This window comes from Mauremys mutica, chromosome 16 (assembly GCF_020497125.1).
Source record: "Mauremys mutica isolate MM-2020 ecotype Southern chromosome 16, ASM2049712v1, whole genome shotgun sequence".
NCBI classification, from domain to species: Eukaryota; Metazoa; Chordata; order Testudines; family Geoemydidae; genus Mauremys; species Mauremys mutica.
The window spans coordinates 20775287-20798634 of NC_059087.1; the positions used below are offsets into that span (position 1 = coordinate 20775287).

Sequence of the window (23348 nt, forward strand, 5' to 3'; positions counted from 1 at the left end):
CCAGGACACTTTGCTTTAAAAATAAATCAAGCAAGCACTTTAATTTACACATGCGGTTTCAAAAGAAGAAACTTGTACCACAAAGAGAAATTTGATTGAACAAGTTGACAGAAGGGTTCACTGGATTTGGTAAACATAAGTTGGAAATGCAGTTATCAGGAAACATGGAAAAAGAGTTTGGGTGCTGCCAAAAAATTATGAATTCTAATGTATTAGAAAGCTCCAAATCTAGAGCCAAATGTTAGCTGTTTTCCAAACACATATCTATTAAATGCATACATATAGGTAAGAGAAAACTGAACACACTTATTCCACTTAATGCAAATTATGTGCTCCTTACATCTCACTATTGCAAGGTGTATTTAATCCTTTACACCACAAGTGCCACAACTGCACCTGACAGCAGTGTATTTCAGGGAAGAGCAGGTTAAACTAACTGATTCCTTAAACATGTTTGTTTAAGCAAAGAAGCTCAATTTACTTAGGTTTAGTTGGTGACTCTTTTTCTAAAGTAGTTTGTTGCTGGGAAGGTAGACCACTTGCTAAAGAAGTAGTGAGGGCAGAGAAGAAACCCATTTTATGGTGGGTAGACAAAAATCTAGTCACAGCTCAAGTTCTGGAGAAAATGTTAAAAGATATAATTTCCTTTCTACAACCGAGTGTCAGTACCACAGAAGGTTACAGTTTCTTTGATAGTTTTATACTACAGTGTGTGGAGTGACTGATTTATTCACACTAGGCACTAATGGCAGTCACAGTAGGAATACTGGACCAATGGCATCAGGGGATACCCAGAAAACTAGAACTTTAGTTTAGATGAATGCTAAATTCTCCCCTTTAGCACATGACTCATGGGTTGTTGTTGCCAAGTTAAATGGTAAAAGAATCAACTCCCAGAGTTCCTCATTTTGAAAAGACAGGGACCAGTGAAGACAACAAGTAGGTATTGGTTCAGAAAAGGGAATGCAGAGTTAGCCTCTGTGCTAGGCTATGGGATTCCTGCCCCCAGCTCCTCCTCCTTTCCTGGTACTTTGAAATATTTATAATGCAATTTTTTGCAAATCAAAGCAATCATATGTAGCTGGCAACAAGATGCAACTCCCCTCTCCTGTTTCTGAGCCAAACCATTATTACCTATTTCCCCCAGATTTCTTTTGAGTAATTTAAGCCAAAAACTTGTTTATGCTAATCATGTCATTTTTGTCCTACTGATTTTTTGGGATTCAGCTTTGTGTACCGAACTCATGATTTGTGGCTACTATTGCCTTTGTCACACTGAAAACCCCCTCCCCAGCAACATGATATAAAACCTGCAGAAAGCAGTTCAAATGGCCAATTGCCACATGAAGTGGTAAAAGTAAAAAGCTGCACTATGGATAGATTGCCAAATCTAGAGCTGTTTCTATGTGTAGTTTCCCATAGCTACTTCAGGCTGTTCATTTCAGCTCTATAATCATTGGCGGTTGTTCCCCAAACCACAAGCAGTGTCTCTCATCCCGCACATTCAGTAAACTGTGTAGAAAAGACAGTTTATCAAAACAGAATTTACATAGATTACAGTGGCTTCTACAACCACAAACCCATCCCTCTGGCTCAACTTTAATACAAAAAAAGCACACTTAAAAGTTTTGAAGTGATCCTTTGCCGAAGGCTTTTAATCACAAAGCACTGTACTTTTATCCTTAAAAAGTTCCTTTTACAGTGTACAGTGAAGGGAAAAATTAGTGTTGATGAGGTTTCCACCTTTCAGTGAAGAAAGTCATTACTATTGCATACAGAAGATACCCAAGGAGAATAATGAATGTGCAGGCCAGTGGTCCAATGCAGAACCAAGATGCAATGAAGTATATCATGAACAAAGAAAGAAGAGTCCTGTAGCTGGCCAGAAATCTCAGACTGATCCTTGGTCGCCGAGAACGTCCTGACCTTTGTTTCAGTGCTGGGCTGTGCCTGCCCTTCTCTGCAAGGAATGGATTGGTAAGATGATAGCGACACAATCTGCCAATAAACTCTTCCCTGGAGCAGAGAATCTCCATTTGATCAGCAAACTAAGGTAAGAAAAACAAAGTCAATAACAGAACAAGAAAAATGTAAACAAAAATTAAAATGTAGATTTTAAGTTCACACTGAAAAATTGTTGCTTTTATGTTTTGGTTTGTATTAAGGGGACAGGAAAGAGGATTATAGCAATTATAACTCAAAACTCATGTGTCTTTCAAAAGTTAGAATTGTTCCAACACAAATTTACATTTGTACTGTAGTAATTCTGCTAATTTACTATTAGCAGTACAAAGCGCTAAACCAAACAGAAGGAAATCTGGAACAACAGTGGTGTGTACATATGATGTCAGGATACAGTGGAGAGAGGACCAACCATCAAGCTGCAAGACAAAGCTTAAAGGAGTGAGACACAGGAGGAGGAAGGAATAAAAGGGTTTGGTTGGATTAACCCTTTTCCTGCTTATTTTGACAACTAGGGAAACAGAGTGTTCTTTCATTATGCTTGTATGTGCTAATATGATCCTGTGAAGGACATTCCTTCTACCTCATCTACCATGAACAATACATTTCAGTTTACTGTTTCTGATTTAGAGAGAATGTTGTGACATTTACAAATCTTGAGCAATAGGGAAAAAAGTGATTCCAGGCTGGAAGAAGAGCCCTATGGAATATTTGCAAACTCATACAGAAGTCACATTAATGGCGAGAGTACAAAGCAAGTGTGTAAGTTGTACATTGACGCATGTCAGAGGGAGAATAGGAATATGCAACTGAAAAAGAGAAAGAAGACTTCTCATTGCACTTACCCTTTGATTAATTCCTGAGGATAACTGGAACAACAGTCGCACTAGAGTGGCATTTTCATAACTTCTAATGGGTTGAAGATCAGTATCTCCTTGGTACTCTATCTCAAACCGTCGTAAGCCATTTATGATCTAGGAACAGGAACGGAAATCACATACTTTATAGCTCAAATTTGAATTGCATACAAACTGGTATCTCTCCTCCCAGCCCTGACAAGCTATTTATTTTGATCTCGAGGCATACACTCTGCTTTCTTAAACAGAAGCTCTAGAAGTATTGGTCTGGAAGCTTTTCCCTCTTACCTGATACCTGCCAAGAGGCGTAAGAATTAGTCCATCCTCACTCTCAATGCAGTCTGGAAGTTGCTTCTTTCCATTCTCATCCTGAGCTGCTCCACAATTCATAATCATTTGGGTCAGCTGGGCTTCATTCAACTAGTCAAAAAGAACAATTTCTTCATAATTATTCAGTTTTACGACCTTTTTCTGTTCCACCTATTTCCCCATTCACCAGCTTCTGTGCAGTCCTTGAGAACCACATAGCCAATGACTGACAACAGAACAGGTACTGAAAACAACCTATTTACCAGTCTACAATAGAAATAATTTTTTAAAAAGCGACTACATTCTTGTTTTCATCAGGTGGCAAGACCTGGCAGACAGAAGTATTATTCGCTCAGTACATCCTAGTCTTCCCATAGCTGTTGCTTAGTTCTATCTTCTCCCAGCCATGTGCAAGCGAACTTGTGTAAAATCTCTTTGCTTCCTTTCAGCTTAATGAGAGAAGCAGCCATCTTCTAGTATCTTCTATTAGCTTTATCACTTTTGCATTTCTACAGCATCTTTCATTAGAAAATCTCAAAGTGCTTTAAAAACAGTAAGCCATAAAATGCCCATTGGTACGTAGGAAAAATATGGGATTTTATTAAGTGACTACTTATTGTGGGTGCCTAGTTTAACATGGCTTGGGATCAGTGTTCCCTCTAATTTTTTATATCCATGTGCGGAATGAATTTTGTTTTGTGCACCAATATAGAGGTGATGTGTGACACATCGCCTTCATATTGGTGCACATAACAAAATTCATGTGGTGGAGGTGGGGCCGAAGGTTTCAGAGTGTGGGAGGGGGCTTGGGGCTGAGACAGAGGGTTGGGTGCGGGGGAGGGGGACTGAGGGCTCTGGGGTGGGGCTGAGGATGAGGGGTTTGGGGTGTGGGAGGGGGCTCAGGGCTGGGAGAGAGTGTTGGGTGCAGGGGGTGAGGGCTCCGGCTTTGGGGTGGGTCCAGGGATGAGGGGTTTGGGGTGCAGGCTACATTGGGGCTGCGGTGGGGAGAGAGGACTCCCCCAGCTCTCTCTCACCGCAGCAGGTCAGGGCTGGGGGGAGAGGCGCCTCTCCCCAGCCACAGCAGCTCCGGTGGGGCTGCACTGGGCCAATGGAGGTCTCCTTGCCACAGCAGCTCCGGTGGGCCCGGGCAGGCAGGTCCGCACTGGGGCCGACAGGGAGTGCTGCCTCTCCCCACCATGGCAGGTCCGCGCTGAGGGACAGGCACCTCTCCCCACCTCAGCCCTGAGCCCCTGCATGGGGCTTAATACCCAGCTGCGTGGCCACACAGCTTAGAGGGAACTTAGCTTGGGATTGATATTTTCAAGTGCACAGCACCCGCAAATTTAGCAATAGTCAAGAGGTTTACAGGCACTCAGCACTCCTGGGAAAAAAAATCAATCCTAAAGTGTCTCAAGATGGGCACCAAAAATTGAGGTACCCAAAATGAGTGTCCACTTTTGAAATGTTGGCCTACGTGACTTGCCAATGATCACACTGCAAATAAGCGAGAAAGCTGGAAGTAGACTGCAGGAATCCTGACTCCCATTCATGCTACTTCCCAGTGACAGCACTTGGAAGGAAATTACATACTCGAAAGATCTGGCATAGGTACTCCTGTGCCTTCTCCAAATATTCATCTGTTTTCTTGATAATGTCTTGCCCAATTTCATCTAGGTCATTTCCTGTATAGGAACCATTCATGTCAGAAGGGCTGAACCTAAACCAGGATAGGAAGGACTGACTAGCCATGGTCTCTGCAGAGTGGTCTGATATGGATTTTGCTGTTTGCTGGGCCTGGCCTATTAACTGGGCCAATCTTAATACCTGAAAAATAAAAGACAGGCGGATGACTAAATAAAGCAATTGAATAAAGTCAGTAATAAGCACCAGCATGTGAATACAAGTCTGCCTGGTGACCTGACAGTCAGAACAGAATCAGCACATTCATTCCCTTGGCCGACATGGACTTGTGCTGGTAGTAGTCATGTGCTCCAACTCCAATAGAATAAAGGAAATCACTGCAGCTGGGGCATTCAGAGGAATGCGAGTGCCCCTCTGTTTCCTTTGAGATGCATCTTCCTTCAGTTCACTAGCCTGCTGCTACACCATTTTTAACTGGCTTGCTGCTGGGTATTGATTATTAACACTATGAATCAGAAATACACACAGTCATTGTTGATAGATGAAACAAGTACATGCCCATACCAGATTGCTCCAAAGCTGCAAGCCCAGTCCACCCCACCCTTCAGGACTGGAAAGCAGTCTGTACATTTCTATTTTCACACTTGTTATGGACCTTTCAAACAGATTCTATAACCACCACCAATTCCTGATTCACCCCCTACTTTTAAAGAGCTTAAATTTCTCCCCCCTCTTACGTGATGGAGCAGATATTCAGTATGGAGACATATCCCTCACAACAGCAATAAAGGGGCTTACACAGAGCAAGTAAGCAAGGTCATTGCTTACCAAATTCCTGACTTCTGGACCAAACATCTGCTTGTACTGGGACTCCTGTCCTTCCAGGCAGTAAACATGACTCTTCACCTTAAATGAGGCATCTGTGATTGCTGGAGGCCATGATGACAAGAAGCTCCCACCAAGAGTGGGGGTCATGAAAATTCGGTGTTGACGGTGAGGGATAACAAGTTCTGGCTCCAGGAATAACTGCTCTCCTAGAATTTGGGATAAGATGATGTGGGGTGGAGAAAACCAGGTTACACCTTCCTCTGATTTGGGAATCTAGCAATACAATTTTTTAACCACTCATTGTAACAAGGTTGCAAGGTTATTTGTGGGGAGGAGAGGGAGGGCAGGGCCCTAGTTATTAGTTCAAGTTTTCCACTGAATCTTCACTCATAGAGCAGAAAGAGTTTTCACTATTACAATGGTGCATCTAAGTCTATATAGACATAGTACTTCTAGACCATGATTGGTTGTTGGAAAGGATATTATGGTCCCTATATCTGCCCAGCTGAGCACGTTCCAGCACCTGAAATTTTTGTTGCTTGCCTAAACCCTCTTGTCCCCTCCCCACGTCCCCCAGGCCTCTCAACATGCAACTTTCAGGACACTTTAAACTGATATCTAGAACTTGGAGTGCAAGTTCTTGCTGACTTGCCATCTTGCTGAAGTCTGAGTAAATATAAATTTCTGTAGGGCATTACAAAGTTTTAATTCTGAGTTAATTAATAACAAAACAGCACAAACAATAAGGAGGTTGTAAAACACAAGGAGTTTCTATTTACTAAAAATACCCACCACCATGGGTTTTTTTGTGTTAGTTAGAACAAATAGGAATGAGTGAGACTGATGAATGGAAATGAGAAAAAAAAAAATGAGAAAAACTTGTATATATGTATGAAACCAATACTGTAAATAGAAGCAAAGACATCAGGTCTCTGAACTTCAATGTCACATAAGGCAGACACCAAATCCTCCAATTCACATTTCTCCATGCTTCTGAGGCAAAAGAGTTGCCATCAGACAGACCAGGGCAGAACACTGCAAGGAGGCAACATGGTATTCAGTTACCTTTCTGGATCATTTCAGCTAGGTTGGGCTGAGCAAAGACCTTGGCTACTCGGAACACCATCAGGGCATTTTTAGCGCTGACCAAATCGGTGCGGAGAGCTCGGTTCAGAAAGCCTACAAATAGCTTGGTGTACATCAGTAGGTTCTCTTGAATGAAGGGAGCCCTGTCAAAGTAACAATGGGTTTGTGAATACAGCTATTTAAAATAAGGAGTAAGTATATTCAGTCTGCCAAATAAATAATCCCATAGAATATATTTTAGACCATCAACTGGAATGATCTCATCCTTTCCATTACACACACAAATGTCCCTCCTTACTCAAGCGTTTTTAGGTACCAGTAACAATCTCTGACTTTGTGCTAGCAGATATCTAGTTGCATGGATGTGCAATGGGAGGACTTCAGAGGCAAGCTGAAGCCTGAAGTGTGGTTTCTATCACTGTCTCCTGCACAAGTATCCAGGAACCAAAAAAACTGGTGCTGCCTCTTCATGAAACCCACCCTCACCGCTGAATGGATTGTGCCACTATAGGTCTTAGGGAAGGAGGAGGTGCCTCAGAACGGTTGGTAAAGTCAACGCACAGTCAACTTGTGGAACTCGTTGACAGGGGGTGTTCTAAAGGCCAAAACTATAACAGGGTTAAAAAAATAACTAGATAAATTCATGGAGGATAGTCTACAAGGCAAGATGGTCATGGATGCAAAACCATGCTCTAGATGTCCCAAACCACTGATTGCCAGAAGCTGGGAGTGGACGACAGGTGATGGATCACTCGATGACCGCCTGTTCTGTTCATTCCCTCTGAAGCACCTGGCATTAGCCACTGTCAGAAGACAGGATACTGGGCTAGATGGGCCTTTGGTCTGACCCAGCACGGCTGTTCTTATGACCCAGGATTTTGGACGCAGTACAATGCAATGAGCAGTGTAGTTTGTAACGTTGGAGCCACCTGGGGGGGCTTTGCTGAACATGGGAGAGATGGTGAAGTAAAGGAAAAGACCCCAAGGAGTCCAAACAGAGGAAACAATGAACAGGGCTTATGCTTATCAATATAGCTTTAAGCCAAATAAATACTTTTACCCATATCAGGGTGACGGATATGCCGTCTTTGTTCTTCCTGAGCAGGAAGGCTAATCTGGCACCTGCTGTATGAAGAAAGCTACTTAGAGTAACATGTCAGGAGGAACTGAATGGGGTAAACTAGGAAAGCAGATCTCAACCTTTTCCATTCTGTGACCCCCACCTCACGATAAAGAAAGAGGGTGCTTGGTCACAATTCCACAGTTCAGTATCCATGAACTGGATGCTTACAAGGAACAACATTTAAAACTCTGTCTTCGAGATTTTCATATGCAAAATTCTAACAGTTAATAGATGCCATCTGCTGAAGCAAGATTAGAGCGATCTGCAGATTCTGCTCAGGAATAATCCTATGTTTACCATTTCTCTGATACACTGCGAGGCTGAAGCTCTGCATTCTGAAGTGGTTTCTCAGGAGCATATCTCCAGGGCTGCACGTAGCTTAACCACATCTCCAGGACCTGAAACAAAACCACAACAACATAAAAATTAATTCAATTGAAGAAGGAAGATTTTGCTTATTTGTTTTGCTAAGTCCCTTGGACAATGACACCCACTTTCTTAATGCCAACAAAAGGCTTAAGGAATGAAAATATCTTGCAAAAGTCTCAGCCCTGAAGAGTAAGTCTTTAGTGATCATGTGCTCTTGCATCAGAGCTGAAAAGAACTAGATGCTTAGTAAAAATCCATTAACAAAATACCGGGTTGTATTGAACAAGCAGCTCACTCTCTACAATAACAGTCAGATGAAAGAGTGCTCAAGTGGCTGCCATGGAAAGGAAGATGCATCCACCAATCAAACTGATGTACTAGTATTGGTGTATGCAGTGTTGGACCCAGGATATTAGAGACAAGGTGGGTGAGATAATATCTTGTATTGACCTAACTCCGTTGGTGAGAGAGACAAGCTTTCAAGCTTGGACGGTGCTCTTCTTCAGGTCTAGGAAACGTACTTAGGCCAGGCCTACACTACAGCGTTAGGTCAACATAAGTCAACTTACGTCAACCTCACTCTGTTTAAGTGTCTGCAAATTTACAGCATTGCTCCCGCCGATACTGCCCAGTGGCAGAGTCTGGTGCCGCTTTGAGTTGGTGTTGTTCTGTTGGGAGCTTGCTTCTGATGATGAGCTTAGAAAAGTTGGGAGGGTTGTTTGAAGGCCAGGAGAGGGGGTTCAGGAAAGATTTCGTTCAGGATGGGGTCCTCATCAAGTGTGGATTGTAGCTGTTTGATGATACCCTGTATGGATTCCAGTGTGGGGTGGTAGGAAACAACTAGGGGTGTGTGGTTGGAGGGGGGGTTATTTCTGTATTGAAACAAGTTCTCTCAAGGTATTTGGGTGGCCTGTTCTATGACGGGATCTACTTCTCTGGTGAAGTGCAGTTATTTAGACAGTTTTGAGCGTGTTAAGATGTATATCCTGGACTTTCTCCTCAGAGCATATTCTGTGGTATCTGAGTGCCTGGCTGTAGATAACAGATTTCTCGGTGTGTTTGAGATGGTTACTGCATCTATGAAGGTAGGTATGGTGATCCGTGGGAAGTTGTGGTGCAAATCTATGAGAGATTGTCTGTTCAGAGGATGAAAATATCATCAATGTATCTCAGATACATTATTAGTTTCATGGTGCATTTGTCCAGAAATTCTTCAAGGTGGAAGAGGTTGGTTGTGTCTTGAAGGAAGCTGGCCCTTTGCTTGGTGAGTGTGTAAGGATGGTTTCTATAAGTCCCAATATTCCTTCTGTGAGAGTGCCATGGCCAGATATGATGGGTCTGCCTGGGTTCTCTTGTTTGTGTACCTTGGGAAGCACGTAGAAGGTCCCTGAGGAGGGTTCTTGGGGGATGAGTTTGTAGAGTTTCTCTTGGAGTTGTTTGGGGAAGGATTTGATGATATCCTTAAATTCCTGAATAAACTGTGGTGTGGGATCTTCTCTGAGTTCTTTATAACAGGTGGTGTCGGAGAGTTGTTGGTTGGCCACGTTAATGTAGTCATCACGGTTGAAGATTGTGTTATTATTCTGACATTTAATATCATTCACTGAAGCACCATATAGCCTAGTGAGACACATGGAGGATGGGCTGAATAGCATTTTATATTAATGCTTTTTCAGTCCTTCTTCTCACACAAGAAACTACTAGGCAACAGGGGGTGAAATCTTGGCCCCACTGAAGTCCGTGACAACTTTGACTTCAGCTGAATTAAGATTTCACCCCAAGAGGATTCCCAATGGTCTATTCTGTCCTATCTCTGCCAAACGTGGCAACATAACTGACCCAGCCATGTCACTTCCCCGAGGTAGGAGGAATGTATATTTAAAACATCTAGATATAAGAAATTAAAGCCATATTTCTTCTCCTAGTCTGGTTAGTTACAACAAGATTAGAGTGTATTATTAAATAGGCCAAATTTATCCATAAACATACAGGTTCGCTGTAGTAAGAATAGCTTGTTCTCAACCTGTGGTCATTTCCATAAAGGGAAAGAGAAATGAACCACCACCACATAGTTTCACCAGTATCTAAGAATTCCCCTTCTCATATCTTTACTACACTTCATTTCTAACTCTAGTCTTAATAAATGTTTATTTTCCTCATGAACAGTGAACAGTTCTACAAAAACAGTAGTTTTACCACTGCAGCTGGTCCAGTGTTTTATTAACTAACTCTGATTTTGAATGAACTCAGCAGAAATAAAGGCTGGTACATACAGCTCTGAAAGAGGCATCCAGAGGCCAGTGGCCAAAGCAATGCTGCAGGAAGATATAGAGCTTCTGCTGGACAAACCGAGGGATCACAACTCTGCAATGAGATTCAGACACAAAGACACATGCATAAACAAATAATAGATGATAAAGTACTATCTCAAACATTTAATACAGAAGTAACGAGTTTTGATAGGTTCTTTCTCAGCTGAAGGAGGAGCCGATGATTTGAATATGTCTGAAAAGTTCTAATAGTGATGCACACAACTTGCTATTCCAGGGCCAAATGCAACCCAAGTGCCTCTAAGAAGGCTGCCCAGTGTTCTCAGCTGGAATTTCTCTCTGGTGCAGTTTCAGTAACACAACTTTTCCTCCACCCAATACTGATCTGTACATGCCCTTTTCAGAGAGATGTACAGAAGTTATTTCTGCACCAGTCTGACTGCTCTTCTAAACTGGCTTCCACTTCCCTCTGTTCGCAGAACAAACACTAGCACCTCTAAAGCAGTTTGATCCCCTCCCTCTTTTTTAAAAAGGTGAAGCATTTTCCATTGTGGATTGGGAGCAACTACTTCCTTCTTCCCTATTCTGATCTGGACTCCAGCCCAAAGTGCATGAGGAGTGTAAAAGTGGGCTCTCTCATCCTCCTCATAATGCCATTGCAAGCTCTCAACAAAAGCAAAACTGCCAAGGTATGTATTAATTAGTGCTTTGCATGCTCGAAAGGCAGTTTGACATACACCTACCTCTTGAATTCCTCCAGTGGGCTGGCTGTATGGGAATGGGCTGAGGGTGAGAGTGGCTCTGGTTTCAGACTGTTGGCAAAAGCGTGCAGATGCTTCACGAGAAGTCTTATCACTAACACGTGCTCTTCTGTGGGTTTAAATGACTCCTGGATTTAAAGCAATAGGCAGAAAGATAAGTTTTGCTTGTTAATTCTCTATGAGGGAGCTCAGCACAAAGATATTTTCACATCAGACATTTAAACAGAACAGGAGTGTCCCTACCTGTTTAGTTCTGCATCACCCAATTTGAACAAATTATCTCCCCAAGTGAACAAGTTGCATCACAGCTCTGCCTTCAACAGCTCACTAACAAATTTTCCACTCCATGCATCTGATGAAGTGGGTTTTAGGCCACGAAAGCTTATGCCCAAATAAATTAGTTAGTCTCTAAGGTGCCACAAGGACTCCTCATTGTCTTAAATACCTGTGAGGCTTCTTTTAGTCAGTGTGATTACAGGAGAAAGGGGTTTATAGTCTATCTTTTTGTTTCAAGTTACAGTAACCCCCTAGAGAGTAGTAACAGAACATCACTAAGTTTTACTTTAATTTACTCCCTCTCAGGAAAAAAGAATATCCATTCTTTTATTTAATTTATTTATTATTATTAATAATTATTGTTATTATTAAAGTGTCTGCTGTTGGTAACACAACAGAACCATTATTATGCTCTCAGCTCACTCTCTACTAAGCCTTCCTTCTTATGTGGGTGTTCTTCTGCCTCCTAAAAAAGAAAAACTCTAAAATTTGCTTCTGTTGCTCATGCCCTGAATGATCCTGTTGCACTTAACATCAGTATAAGTTTTTTGGGGGGTGGGGGTGTCATTCAATCTTTTTACTGGAAGTGTGAGAGATGGGAAGATCTTTTTCACACAAGGAACACAGAAGAGTGAGAGTGGGCCAGTTTGGTATTGCTACCAGAAGCATGAGCATATGAAGGAATAGGGAGATGCTATAGGGAGAGAAAAAGGGAGTTCTCAGTGCACCTCTTCCCCACTACTGCAGAGCCCAGGAGCACACACCAGCCCTACTGGTATTCTAGCCTGCCTTGGAAACAGTAATCTTATCTCAATCCACTAAGGGCTGTTTGTGGGAGATCAAGGATAGCCAAATACAAGTACCACAGCAACAAAAACAAGTGTGATGGAGGGTCGCACTGGGCTGCATGTGTTATCAGCAGCTGTGAAAGGAGATTCTTGGATGCGATAATGAAGGTGAAACTTCGGAACTGCATAGTTTGGCTACTTGGGACAGGTTATTTTGTTTTTTTAGGAAACTACTTCTTATCTTTTCAATGTGTTTAATTGTGTGTGAGCAATTCAGAACAATTCTTAGTGCTATGACGACACTTTAAAGCCCTTCCTACTTGCAATGACTGTGGGAAAGCAGCTAACAGTTTTCATATGCTTAAACAGTTCTGAAAATTTTCTTAATACTTTTACATAGCTAGGTTCCCTCTGGGAAAAGACTCAGCTCCTGACTGATGGCAGGCGATGAAGGGCCTCTGACTGCAGCAGTGAAGTTGGATGGATCTATGCCTTCTCTAAGGGAGGGAAGGCCCTATTACTATGGTTAATGAAGACTCCATTTGTATTCCTACCAGTGTCCATAACCAGTGGAAGTGAGGCTACAAAAGGGGTCACACCAGCTGATAGGTGGCTGCGAGTCAGTTAGTCCATAGAAAGTCTGAAGGAGAAAATACCTAACAAAGACATCTTAGGTAGGGTCTTTCTGGTGCTATAAAGTTAGGCCAAGATTTTCAAAAGTGGCTAGTGATTTTGGAGTGCTCATCTTGAGACCCTTATAGGGTCTGATTTTCACAAATTGCTGAGCACCCACCTTCTGAAAATTCAGGCCCCTTTAAGGAACCTCAAACTGGGCACCCAAAATCACTAGTCACTTTTGAAATCTTGGCCATTGACTACCTCCAAGAAAGGATTCTCTGTTGTTTTATATGAGTCTTCAACTGTTTGTGTGGTTGCATTTAACTCCATTGTTCATTTTCACACTAACAAATCCTCTGTCACTTAAAAGCTATTTGACAGGCTAATTTCCTCATAACCTGGATCACCAGCATCACCACGAGTATTGTTCTCTAAAGCTCAAAGGAAACTTCTGTTCTCCCCACTCTTTCCAAAAGCTCTTGACCTCCAGCCCTAAGTTGCAGGAATGTTCGCCCAATCATTCCCCCCCTCACCCAGGAAGGTGGAGAAAATACATATTCCACATAAGTTTAAGAACAACACTATGGACTGGCCTGATGATTTAAGGCTATAAAACAATACACCAGGTAGTAGATTCTTATTTCCCTTCTTAAGCAGTATGTTGATTAATAGTAAAAGTGTTCATGCCGCTTATGCAAAAGCAGAGGACTAAGTGGTTAAAGCAGGGAGAATTTAAACCAACATTAATTTGGCTTTATGGACTATGTGCCCCACCAAATGAGGAAACAGTGAGTAAAGGGCTGAAATAGGGAGGATGAACCCAGGAATCTGTTCCAACAGGAATGGCTTTGCAGGCAAGTCCTGAATAATCCACAGATGTGCAACCCACATAGCCCTTTGTGAAGTAAACCAATCAAGCTCAGGCTGCCAATATTAATTTAACTGTCCAGCTGTGTTTCACTGGAAGCGTAGAATGATTGTTTACATGTTACCTACCTCTCTCATTAGGGGTACAGCCATGCAATCTCTGATCTCCTCTTCCCTGCAAGATTCATTTAAAGGAGCAGTACATGACAGACAGAATTCTGCCATTAGCAAAGCACATTGTTGGGCCAAGGAGATATTAGCACAGTGTCAAATTTTTCCCTTTAAATCCATTAAAAGAGATGCATCTCTTAAAATGGGGATCCCAGTTGGTCCTTCTAATATGTGCTATACATCTAACATCTTTTTCCAAGGTGTTCATCAGCATCTCTCAGTATCTGCTGCACCTAGCTTTACCAAACATTGTTTCAGTGGAACTAATCTCTGAATCATCTTGCAAACCTTCTGTACAGCTGCCTTTTCTGCTAGTGCCAATTAATACACTTTGCAGATTATATGATGAAACAAGATTTTTTAAAAAGAAACAAAATGAAAAGATGGCAATACTTGGTATGCGTGGAGGGCCTGGTAGCCGGATTGGGCAGGACTACTGTGGTGTGTACTGGAGATACTGAGTCGGTAGTGGAGAACCTCCAGCTGAGAGACAACAGAAACAAAAAGGAAGGAAAGAGGGAGAGAAAAGAGCAAGAGAAAAAAAACAAAAAAAAAAACAAGAAACAGTGTGAATGATCCAGAGAAAGGGTTGTGGGGGGAAAAAAATGGAAGTCACAAATACAGTCAATGACAACATATCACAACAACTGCAGCCACAGTATCCTCTTCTCCTTCTGGTATTCAGTAGCATGATTCCACAGGTACAGTGCCTCAACCCTCATTAAGCTGGGAAAGCAATTGACAGGACATTGTTGTTGGGTTCACAATTAACCTTAGTGGGTTGGGAGGAAGCTCTGATTGAGTCAGTTCTGTCTCTTTCTCTACCACAAAAGCAGTAGGCTTGTATCAGTGACTGAACAAGCAGTGCATAGAGAGACACAGCTTCCGCCAAACATGTTGAGGAAATCTTAGGCTCATGAAATTAAGTCCAACCTCTCCACTTGAAAACAGCTAAACCGCAGGACAGAATAGCTGACTGTAGGGATTAACATGTGGAATGATTTGATGTGGGGCAAAACCAATCATTTTTCTGGAAACACTTACTTCCAAACTAGTATTACAAAAGCTACTGTAAAGCTATCCCTTAGCCTGCCGTGCACTGGCAGACCAAGGTTTGGGATTCTTGCTTGTGTGCCAATGAGAACCAGAGGAGCCAGTATGGGGACATATCTTGCCCCAGAGACATGGAAGGGGAAAAGGTAAAGGGTTGATTGCACCGCTGTGAGCCTCTCCAATTAACTGCAGTATTGACAATCACCAGATAGGAGCCTGCATGCTCCATGCTTTGTTTTTCTAGTTAAAGGCCAAATACGATTGATGGGAATTCAAATCTGTGCAAAGTGAATAGGTCTCAAAGAGAGAATGGCCTCTACTATTAGAGAGGGGGGAAACAACACTAGAAAAAAAAAAAGCCCAACCAAACCAAAGGACAAGCTTGTTATAGAGATGGCATGCTGAAATAAACATGGCCATTAAGGTTCTAGGCCAGTACCAAGATCTTCCCAAGTCTCAACCACACTCCTCCTTGGACAGGAAACATTTTCTAAAACTAATCAAAACAGTGGTGAAGAGGATACTGTAGCCACATTGACATGTATGGAATAAATAAAAAAAATCAAAACAAAATGTACACCTAAACAGAAACCCAAATCAACAATATCAGGCATCTAAACTAACTCTCCGTCTCACACCTCCTCTAAGTTTATAATAGAATATATTATTATAATAATATATGGCGCTATACCTATCTCATAGAACTGGAAGGGACCCCGAAAGGTCAAGTCCAGCCCCCTGTCTTCACTAGCAGCATCTTTCTGTCCCTTTCTCCTCTATTTTCAATTCAGTTTTTCAGATTTATTCTGCTTTGCTTCGACACTGCTAAGAGAGCGGTAACAATGCGACTGCAAGCTCCACAACAGCAGAGCCCATCTTCTGCTATGGTAATTAACTCTCCTCTCATTTGCTGCAGCAAGATCTAGGCCCCTGAAGAGTGCCACACATGCAATTGTTACTGAGATCTGTGATCCCTGGCAATGTAAACACAACAGGCTTTACACACAACCTATTAGATACTGACCCCTTAAAATAAATCAAATCATGACAAAAGCAGAAGCTAAAAGGAAAACAGATACTGCACACCTGGCCCCCACTGAGCAGCTGCAAAACAGACAGAGGAAAGAGAGTACAATAGAAAGGGGGAAATATGAAATTGAATCAAGTTGAATTAATGGGAGGGGGAGAGTCATCAAACCCAGCATAACAGTGTTAACTTCAGGCTCACTCCACATCTGGGAGCAATTTCAAGCAGCGTAATCACAAAGGAAAGTAATTATTCTTGAAGCAAACTCTCTATTGGCTCCTCCCCATACCTCACCCCCACCCTTTTATTACTGACGTAAAAGAGCTTCTTAATGACATGAATCACTCTTAGGATTTGCCTGTTTCTTCAGACAATTCAGAAGGGGCAATGGGAAATGACACAGCTGGGATCCAGCATGGCACTCCCAGACAACCCGTTTTTCTGCTGAGGGAAGACGCATCAAGTTCTGTGGAACGCCATCCCAGCCCTGCTCTTTACAGGAGAGTTTGTAGCTAGAGACTTAAAATAGCACGTTTAAAATCATGAATGGGCCCAGATTCGGAGACCTTCTATGGGACTGAGCATCCCTCTGCTCCACAAATGCAGAAAGGTAAATGGAAATGGGAAGATACGTGGTCATTATTCACTTTACTTTTAAAAAGCTTATGGTATTCTCTAGATTGGCAGTCAAAAGCCCCAATTAAAAAAAACTCCTCTGAATACCAGAGAAATGTTAATTTTGCAAGTTCTAGTTTCTCGCTCACATCTGAACAACTGATAAGCTTCACTAGTTTTTTTCAACTCATCCAGATAATACTGTGGTCAGTTAAGTACTCACTGCTTGAGAGATAGTGCTGTCTCCACACCTTCCAAAGTCTTACATCTCAGAGTTCTGGAGGAAGGTTCCTTTTTGGATGGGGACGCCACTTCCCTGCCCTTGTTTTCTATCCTGCAACCCACCCAAAAGCAGCAGGATTTCATTTGTCTACATGCCCATGACTAGTGATTCTTGGGAAATAATCAGGGACAGAAGTAGAAAGTCACCCGGCAGCCACAAGCCTCAATCCTCCCCTGATCAGTGCATCTGGGTGGGACCCTATGGTGGCAAAACTCCTTTAGGCGCTACCCATACATTTCCACAGCGTAAGTCACACTGTTTTATGAGCACTAAGAAATCATCATTGTCATCTGCCTGGATGCTGCTATAACATTAGAAGACAGTGTCTCAGCTACAGAGGGTGAACAGAGGAGAGAAGTTTAAAGCGATGCATTTTTTTTTTTAACCTAAACATAAAGCTGCATGCACAAAGACTATGCAGACAGAGAACAAAGGTACTTGAAAGCAAAGCCTTTCCATCATTGGTGCATAGCCATGCTGCTGGGGTTCCTGAGTGGAGACCTACCATCTTTATTAAGAGTTTGCAGTTTGAGCTCAAATCATTTTTTTTTTTAAATAAAAACAGACAATCTCACCACACTTAGATCTGCAACATTCTTCCCTAACAAAATATTTGTTTTATAACCTGATGAAGTGAAGGGTCAGAATTTCCCAATCAAGCTACTCTCATCTTACTCCTTCACACATGAACAAGCCTTTAGTAACTTTTGCATTTTTCCCTCTTGGGAATCCTGAGACTCATCAGTCCCCCGGCATTTTTCCAAATTCCCTCAAATCTCAGCACTCCCAACTCTTCTGATACCAGGTTCCCCTTTAAGCACATCAGTTTTATTCTTGAACAGCTAGAACAAATGGCTTGTAATCAATGTAATATCTTATTTAAGTAAGACTTTATAAGAGATCCCAAAGTTACATATACACAGAAAGCACTTCAGCCACCACTGAAATACAGCACACATTTAACAATGCCAGTTTCTGGGATAGGAAATATAGAATGTGCTTTAACCAATTAAAACTACAAGGACAGTTTATGAAAACCCATTAAAATTGGATTTAGACTAAAATCTTTGCTCTTGAAAAACATGACACTGGATCTTCAAATGACTAACTCCTCAGTAACACTATCAGCTGCAGAAACCAAATTTAGGTCTCTTGTATGGCCATGTTGACTTTTTGTGTGGGATTTTAATAGGGCATTTTATACTGAATTCTTACCAGTAGTTACTGCTCCAACTACTATGAGCAGCATTGATTGTTATGACCATTCCACAAAGTCAACTTTATATATATTTAGCTACTGCAACAAAGCACTTTTTCACAACATCTTTTCATCACTGCAGTTTAGAAGCTCTGCTGTATGCTTTTAAGAACACTCCTTTGTAACCATACTCTTAAAAGTCCTCCATAAGATGGGAAGTGACAAAGGTTCACCCCAAGATAAGAAGCCAACAAGCAAGAGACACCAATGAATGAAGCACAGGCTATTACCTTGACATGAGGGGACTGCATTTTCTGATACATTTCCAGTGAGTAATGGTGAAGCCACATTTCAACAAAAACCTGTAAAACAACAAATGTTTTCTCAGCTAGAGAAAAAGAGGGAAGACCCAGGAATAGCCAGTCACAATCTGCCTTTGATTAGCCAAATTGAAGCCTGTTGTACATCACTCAACAAAAGACTAAGTTATACTGGTAAAATAGTGTAAGCATGTACTTAGAGATGTTTCAGTTTTTACAGACTTGGTTCTTTCCAAGTTCACCTTTACTAAATTATTACATTTAGGAGGTAAGTCTGAGCCACATTGTATAATACGATCCCTAAGTATTATTTCACAATATCTGCAATCACACGTCTGTATAGTTACACTGCATGTTGCGGTTATGAGGCCAAAACTTCTCCCAATTACACACATGCAAACCCATCTACTGTATTTCAATGTTGTGACACAGGTGCAAGGGCACTTTGCACCCCACCAAGGTGTATGTTTTCTTTTCTCAATATTTTTAAGGCCCATTATGTTTCTGCCATTATCACTGAATTAACTCTCTCTCTTTGTTCAAAGGAGACTATTATACAATATAAGTCAAAACACCTCGTATAAATACAAGAAAAGTAATAGGACAAGCTACAGCTACCGTATAGATCATAAAGTCCGAGGAATTGTGAACACGGTTCTGAAACGTTGAAAGAAGAGTTCCTCCTTTAGCTCACACAGCAGAACACTCACCTGGGAATACCAGTGATCCAAGTTTAGTTGCTTTCATTTATTAACAGACATGTCTCTGTTTGATAAGAATGCGTGTGTCTGTCTCTCTCTCAAGGGAGATGGGAAAAGGCTGCAAGTGAACTACATAACAAGCACATCACACATTTCCTATAGGTATTACTTATCCATCCCTGAATTCAAATAGCATAGCAGAATAACCTATCCCTTTTGACTCTTCCGTCTGTTTCCATTTCCCTTCCAACTTGCTCTAAGAATAAAAGCCCCAATGATCAGTTTAATCCTTTAGAGTCTAAGAGCCTTGAAGCAAAACCTAACATAAGGTTAGGTTTCTTTAGGCCAAGATACATCAATTCCAGTGAAATATTCAATTATTTGTTAATCAAGAGAGAGAGTGGTGAGCAAAGCACGTGGGGGAGATGCAGGCACAGACTTCAGTGGATGACTCCCCGACACTGCTGCTTTATTATTTAGATTGTGATAGCACCCAAAATGTGTTAGGCAATTTCCTCATATAGAGAAAGACGTCATCCCTGATTGGGAGAACTTACAGTCTACACAAAGACCTGGGTGTGGCAATGAGAGGAATCATTTTAATTTTTTCCCCACTACCTGTCTGATGACTGGAGTGAGGGGGAGGAAATGAACAAGAACCGTGTCACTTACACTCAACCGAAGAGCAGCTTTATTTGAAAGAGAGACATCATCATTAGCACTATACCACAAAATAAAGCTACATTGACAGCTTCTTCTTTTTTTCCCCCTTGAGGAGAGATGAGATCCTTATCTTCTGAATTCTAGGAATTATTTTTAAAAATTGATTCTTGCTTGCTTGTTGTCTAAACTTAGGTCTAATTTAGCATGCGGTTCCCCACAATGTTCTAATACTTTGGATAGAAGTCATCACAGGAATGCAATAACTCAAAACATTAGTGAATTAATTCTCATAACCACCTGTAAAATAGGTATTAACCCCCCCCAAACTGAGGTGCAGAGATTAAGTGTCTTGCCCAGAGTCACACAGGAAGTTTGTGGCTGAGTCAGGAATAAACCTACAAACTCCCAGTCCTGTGTTTTAGCCACAAGATCATTGCGCACACACTATGGTAGCTTACACTGTACAATCAATATTTCAGTTTAGCATTGGGGCATTATATCGGGTTTTGAATAAATTCCTAGTTCTTGATATTTCTCTCCCTAAATAAGGAGCAACTTACTCTGGTGTAAGCTGGATGAGACTCAGGCCCCTAAAAACCAAAGTGTGGCAACGGTTGCTTAACAAGTTAGCAGTGCCTTTTTATCTTATGTTTCTTTATATTATGTTAATAGAAAACAACAACTGCACTGCTCAGTTCCATTAACAGACTGCAAGCTAGAGAGGAATGGAAAAGCAAGCTGATCTTTAGTTAGGAAAAAAGAGATTTACCCGCAAATAAGCTTTTTCAGTCATTCTAACTTTAAAAATATAAGAAAATTCACTGGACTCACTTTAAGCACTGTTTCTGATCTCCAGATCTCTTGGGAAGCAGGATCAGCATTCACTGAAGGCTGATGGGCAATGTGCCGTTTCAGCAGACTAGTGTGATGTATGCCATAAGAAGTGAAAGGCACTGCTGGGGATCTTTAAAGAGAAGTTTATATAAATACTGAAGTCAATGGGCCTCTGTACAGGGACAGAGGTCATAGATTGTAACCACAAGGACATAAAGAAACTGGGTAAGAGTTTGTGCTAAATAAATCTGCATAATTAGAATTTAAAAAATTAAGCAAGCGGTTGCAATTATTAGCCACAGCATTAGTAAGTGTGCAGTGCCTATTTTAATTTATTATTTTATGGAAACCACACACTACATTCTGCAGTATTTTACACTATTTTATTTAGCCTGTCTCCTATTCAATTTTACTGTGAGGTTAGGCCTTCATTAGGCAGCTAAATCATTAACAGACTATTTAATCTAGTTTAAGGTTGAAGAAAGCCCGAGAGAGAACTTTTGGGAGTCACTCAAAATGCCATAGTTAAAAAAAAGCCACAACACTATATATTTGAGTAAATAAACATTTTTGATGATAAATATAATACATAAAAATACCACACTCAAAATTGGCCTTACAAAACTGTACATTCCCACTCATCCCAGATGAGTAAGATATCAGTTTTAACATTATCAATCATTGTAAAGGGCAGACAAGTAGATTTTGCGCATGTGCCGGTAAATTTTCATGTCAATTTTGCAAGGCTAATTGAAGAGCGTAAGTTAAAACTACAGACAAGCTAAAAAAAACTTTAGTAAGAGATTGAAAACGCTTTCCTTGGGTCCTCAGTTTGTGACTCAATAAATCAGCATATATAGTTATGCATAGTCTGTCACCTAAACTTTGATAACCCTGTTATATGCTGGATAGTAAAATAAAAATTCCACCCAGGCTTTGTATACCAGATCAAGAAACCCCCAACAATTGGTAGCTTGCAAAGAAACACTGATGCATTCTTAACTAGGACATGGAAGGTTATAGCACTAGAGACGACTGAAGCTGGCAACATCAAAAAGTTGAGCCAGCAGCAAAATTGTTATAATGTGAGAGGTTCCTTCAGCTACAGCCAATACCAATTCAATTGCTCCCTGACTGCCCACATATACATTAAGTGGTACAAGCCACTCCTGGGTGGATGGTGAGTGTGTCCCACACTAGTCAGAGCATATAGCAGGAGCCATAATTAGTGGAGCTGAATGAAAAAAAATCCAACAGCTACAAACCACTTCTATAACTCATCTCTGGCTCCACTATTGCAGGCCAGCAAACTTTCAGAATAAAAGTTTCTCAGCTTTCAGTGACCCCTGTATTATATCCTCCATTATAAGACTACGATACCAGTACAATCATGTTTATTTTCTGTATGGATACACACACTATAAAAATAGTGGCATTCTCTTACATTATCTGTGGCAAGAACTCATCATTGAAGCAAGCCAGTTTTTGCAAGCACTGCCCATGCAGTCTAGCACTGATAACGCAAGTTTACCAAGTCATTACCTAGGAGCGGGTGAAGGGATGCCTCCCCCAGGATTGGAAGAAGGTGGAGGAAGAACACTTCCTTCTGTGGGAAGAAACCATTTCAGGTATGTGTCCACCAGACTGAAGTAAGCGCTGTTTGAAGGGCTGACATGATGGGTGGTGGGAGAGTTCTGGAATATACACACACAGCATATAGCTACAATAAGTCAATACACACGCTGTTACAATAAGTCACTGGGAACAGGGATTTCAGGACCTGATAAATCTCATTCTGGCTCTGATGCAGGAATTACTGGATGAAAGTCTACGGCCTGTGTTACGCAAGAAATCAAATTGGATGTTCATAGTGTTTTATTCTAGCCTTAAAGAGCTGCATTTTCATGAGCTCTTCTGCACTGATTCAGTGTATTGAATCACACTGCACATCTGACAGCAACATTAGATTCTGATAAAAACAAGGGAAGTTTAGTGTGCAATATAATATAAGACAGCCATGTGTATTGTTTGTACAACAAAGGACGAATGATGATCAACATGCTCAGCAGGTATAAAGTAAAAGTGCACAGAAAGCTGAAATTTCTATACCTCATTCATCCTCAGCCACCACCAATGGAATGCAGCACTGAGAAGAGGAAGATGTGTACAATTATCTACATGTGTATCATCACTGCCTTTGTTTTCAGCATATCAAATGGTATTTATAAGGCAACAGGGTGCAAGATTCAGTTTAACTGGGTTCTTGCATTTAGAGACGAGATGGAAGCTTTCAAAGTGCAGCGAAGAAATGGTTTGCCAGAGTGATGCTACTTTAAAGGGGAAAAAGCATGAAATTTACTTACCCTCTGTGTGATAAGGCTTATTGCAAAGTAAAACATGTAATATTCAAATGGATCTGGAGAGACAGAGTCAAGGATACAATAAGTACAGCTTATTGGACACATCATATGAATTACTGGCCTTTTAAATCTTCAGTATCTCAGTGCTAGTTTTAGAAGACTTTCTAGAGCCCAATGGCAAGGTCAAGTTTGATCTTTTCTTCTCTTCCCAGGGTGTTTATTACACACTGTCAGGTAGTTTAGGTTTTTTCTCCCTACCAGACAAACAACCTAGAAATATTTATGAAACATACGGGGTGATATCCTGGGCCCACTGAAGTCAAAGAGAGTTTTGCCATCAACTTCGATGAGGCCAGAATATCATTCTA

General features: G+C 41.3%; 1 protein-coding gene across 3 annotated transcripts in view; it reads right to left on the reverse strand.

Moving 5' to 3' along the window:
* Positions 1-23348, reverse strand: part of SMPD4 (sphingomyelin phosphodiesterase 4) — a 27882-nt gene continuing 4534 nt past the window's right edge. For 2 of the 3 annotated variants that reach the window (XM_044990080.1, XM_044990081.1), the window contains exons 7-20: positions 22984-23036; positions 22163-22314; positions 20618-20750; positions 18393-18464; positions 14320-14409; positions 11189-11334; positions 10449-10539; positions 8104-8204; positions 6663-6826; positions 5598-5803; positions 4719-4952; positions 3108-3239; positions 2808-2936; positions 1-2048 (exon numbers count right to left, since the gene is read on the reverse strand). In XM_044990080.1, the coding sequence (XP_044846015.1) occupies positions 1722-2048; positions 2808-2936; positions 3108-3239; positions 4719-4952; positions 5598-5803; positions 6663-6826; positions 8104-8204; positions 10449-10539; positions 11189-11334; positions 14320-14409; positions 18393-18464; positions 20618-20750; positions 22163-22314; positions 22984-23036 (2030 nt within the window). In that variant the 3' untranslated portion in view covers positions 1-1721. The remainder of the gene's footprint in view (positions 2049-2807; positions 2937-3107; positions 3240-4718; positions 4953-5597; positions 5804-6662; positions 6827-8103; positions 8205-10448; positions 10540-11188; positions 11335-14319; positions 14410-18392; positions 18465-20617; positions 20751-22162; positions 22315-22983; positions 23037-23348) is intronic. The other variant, XM_044990082.1, reaches the window with a different exon arrangement.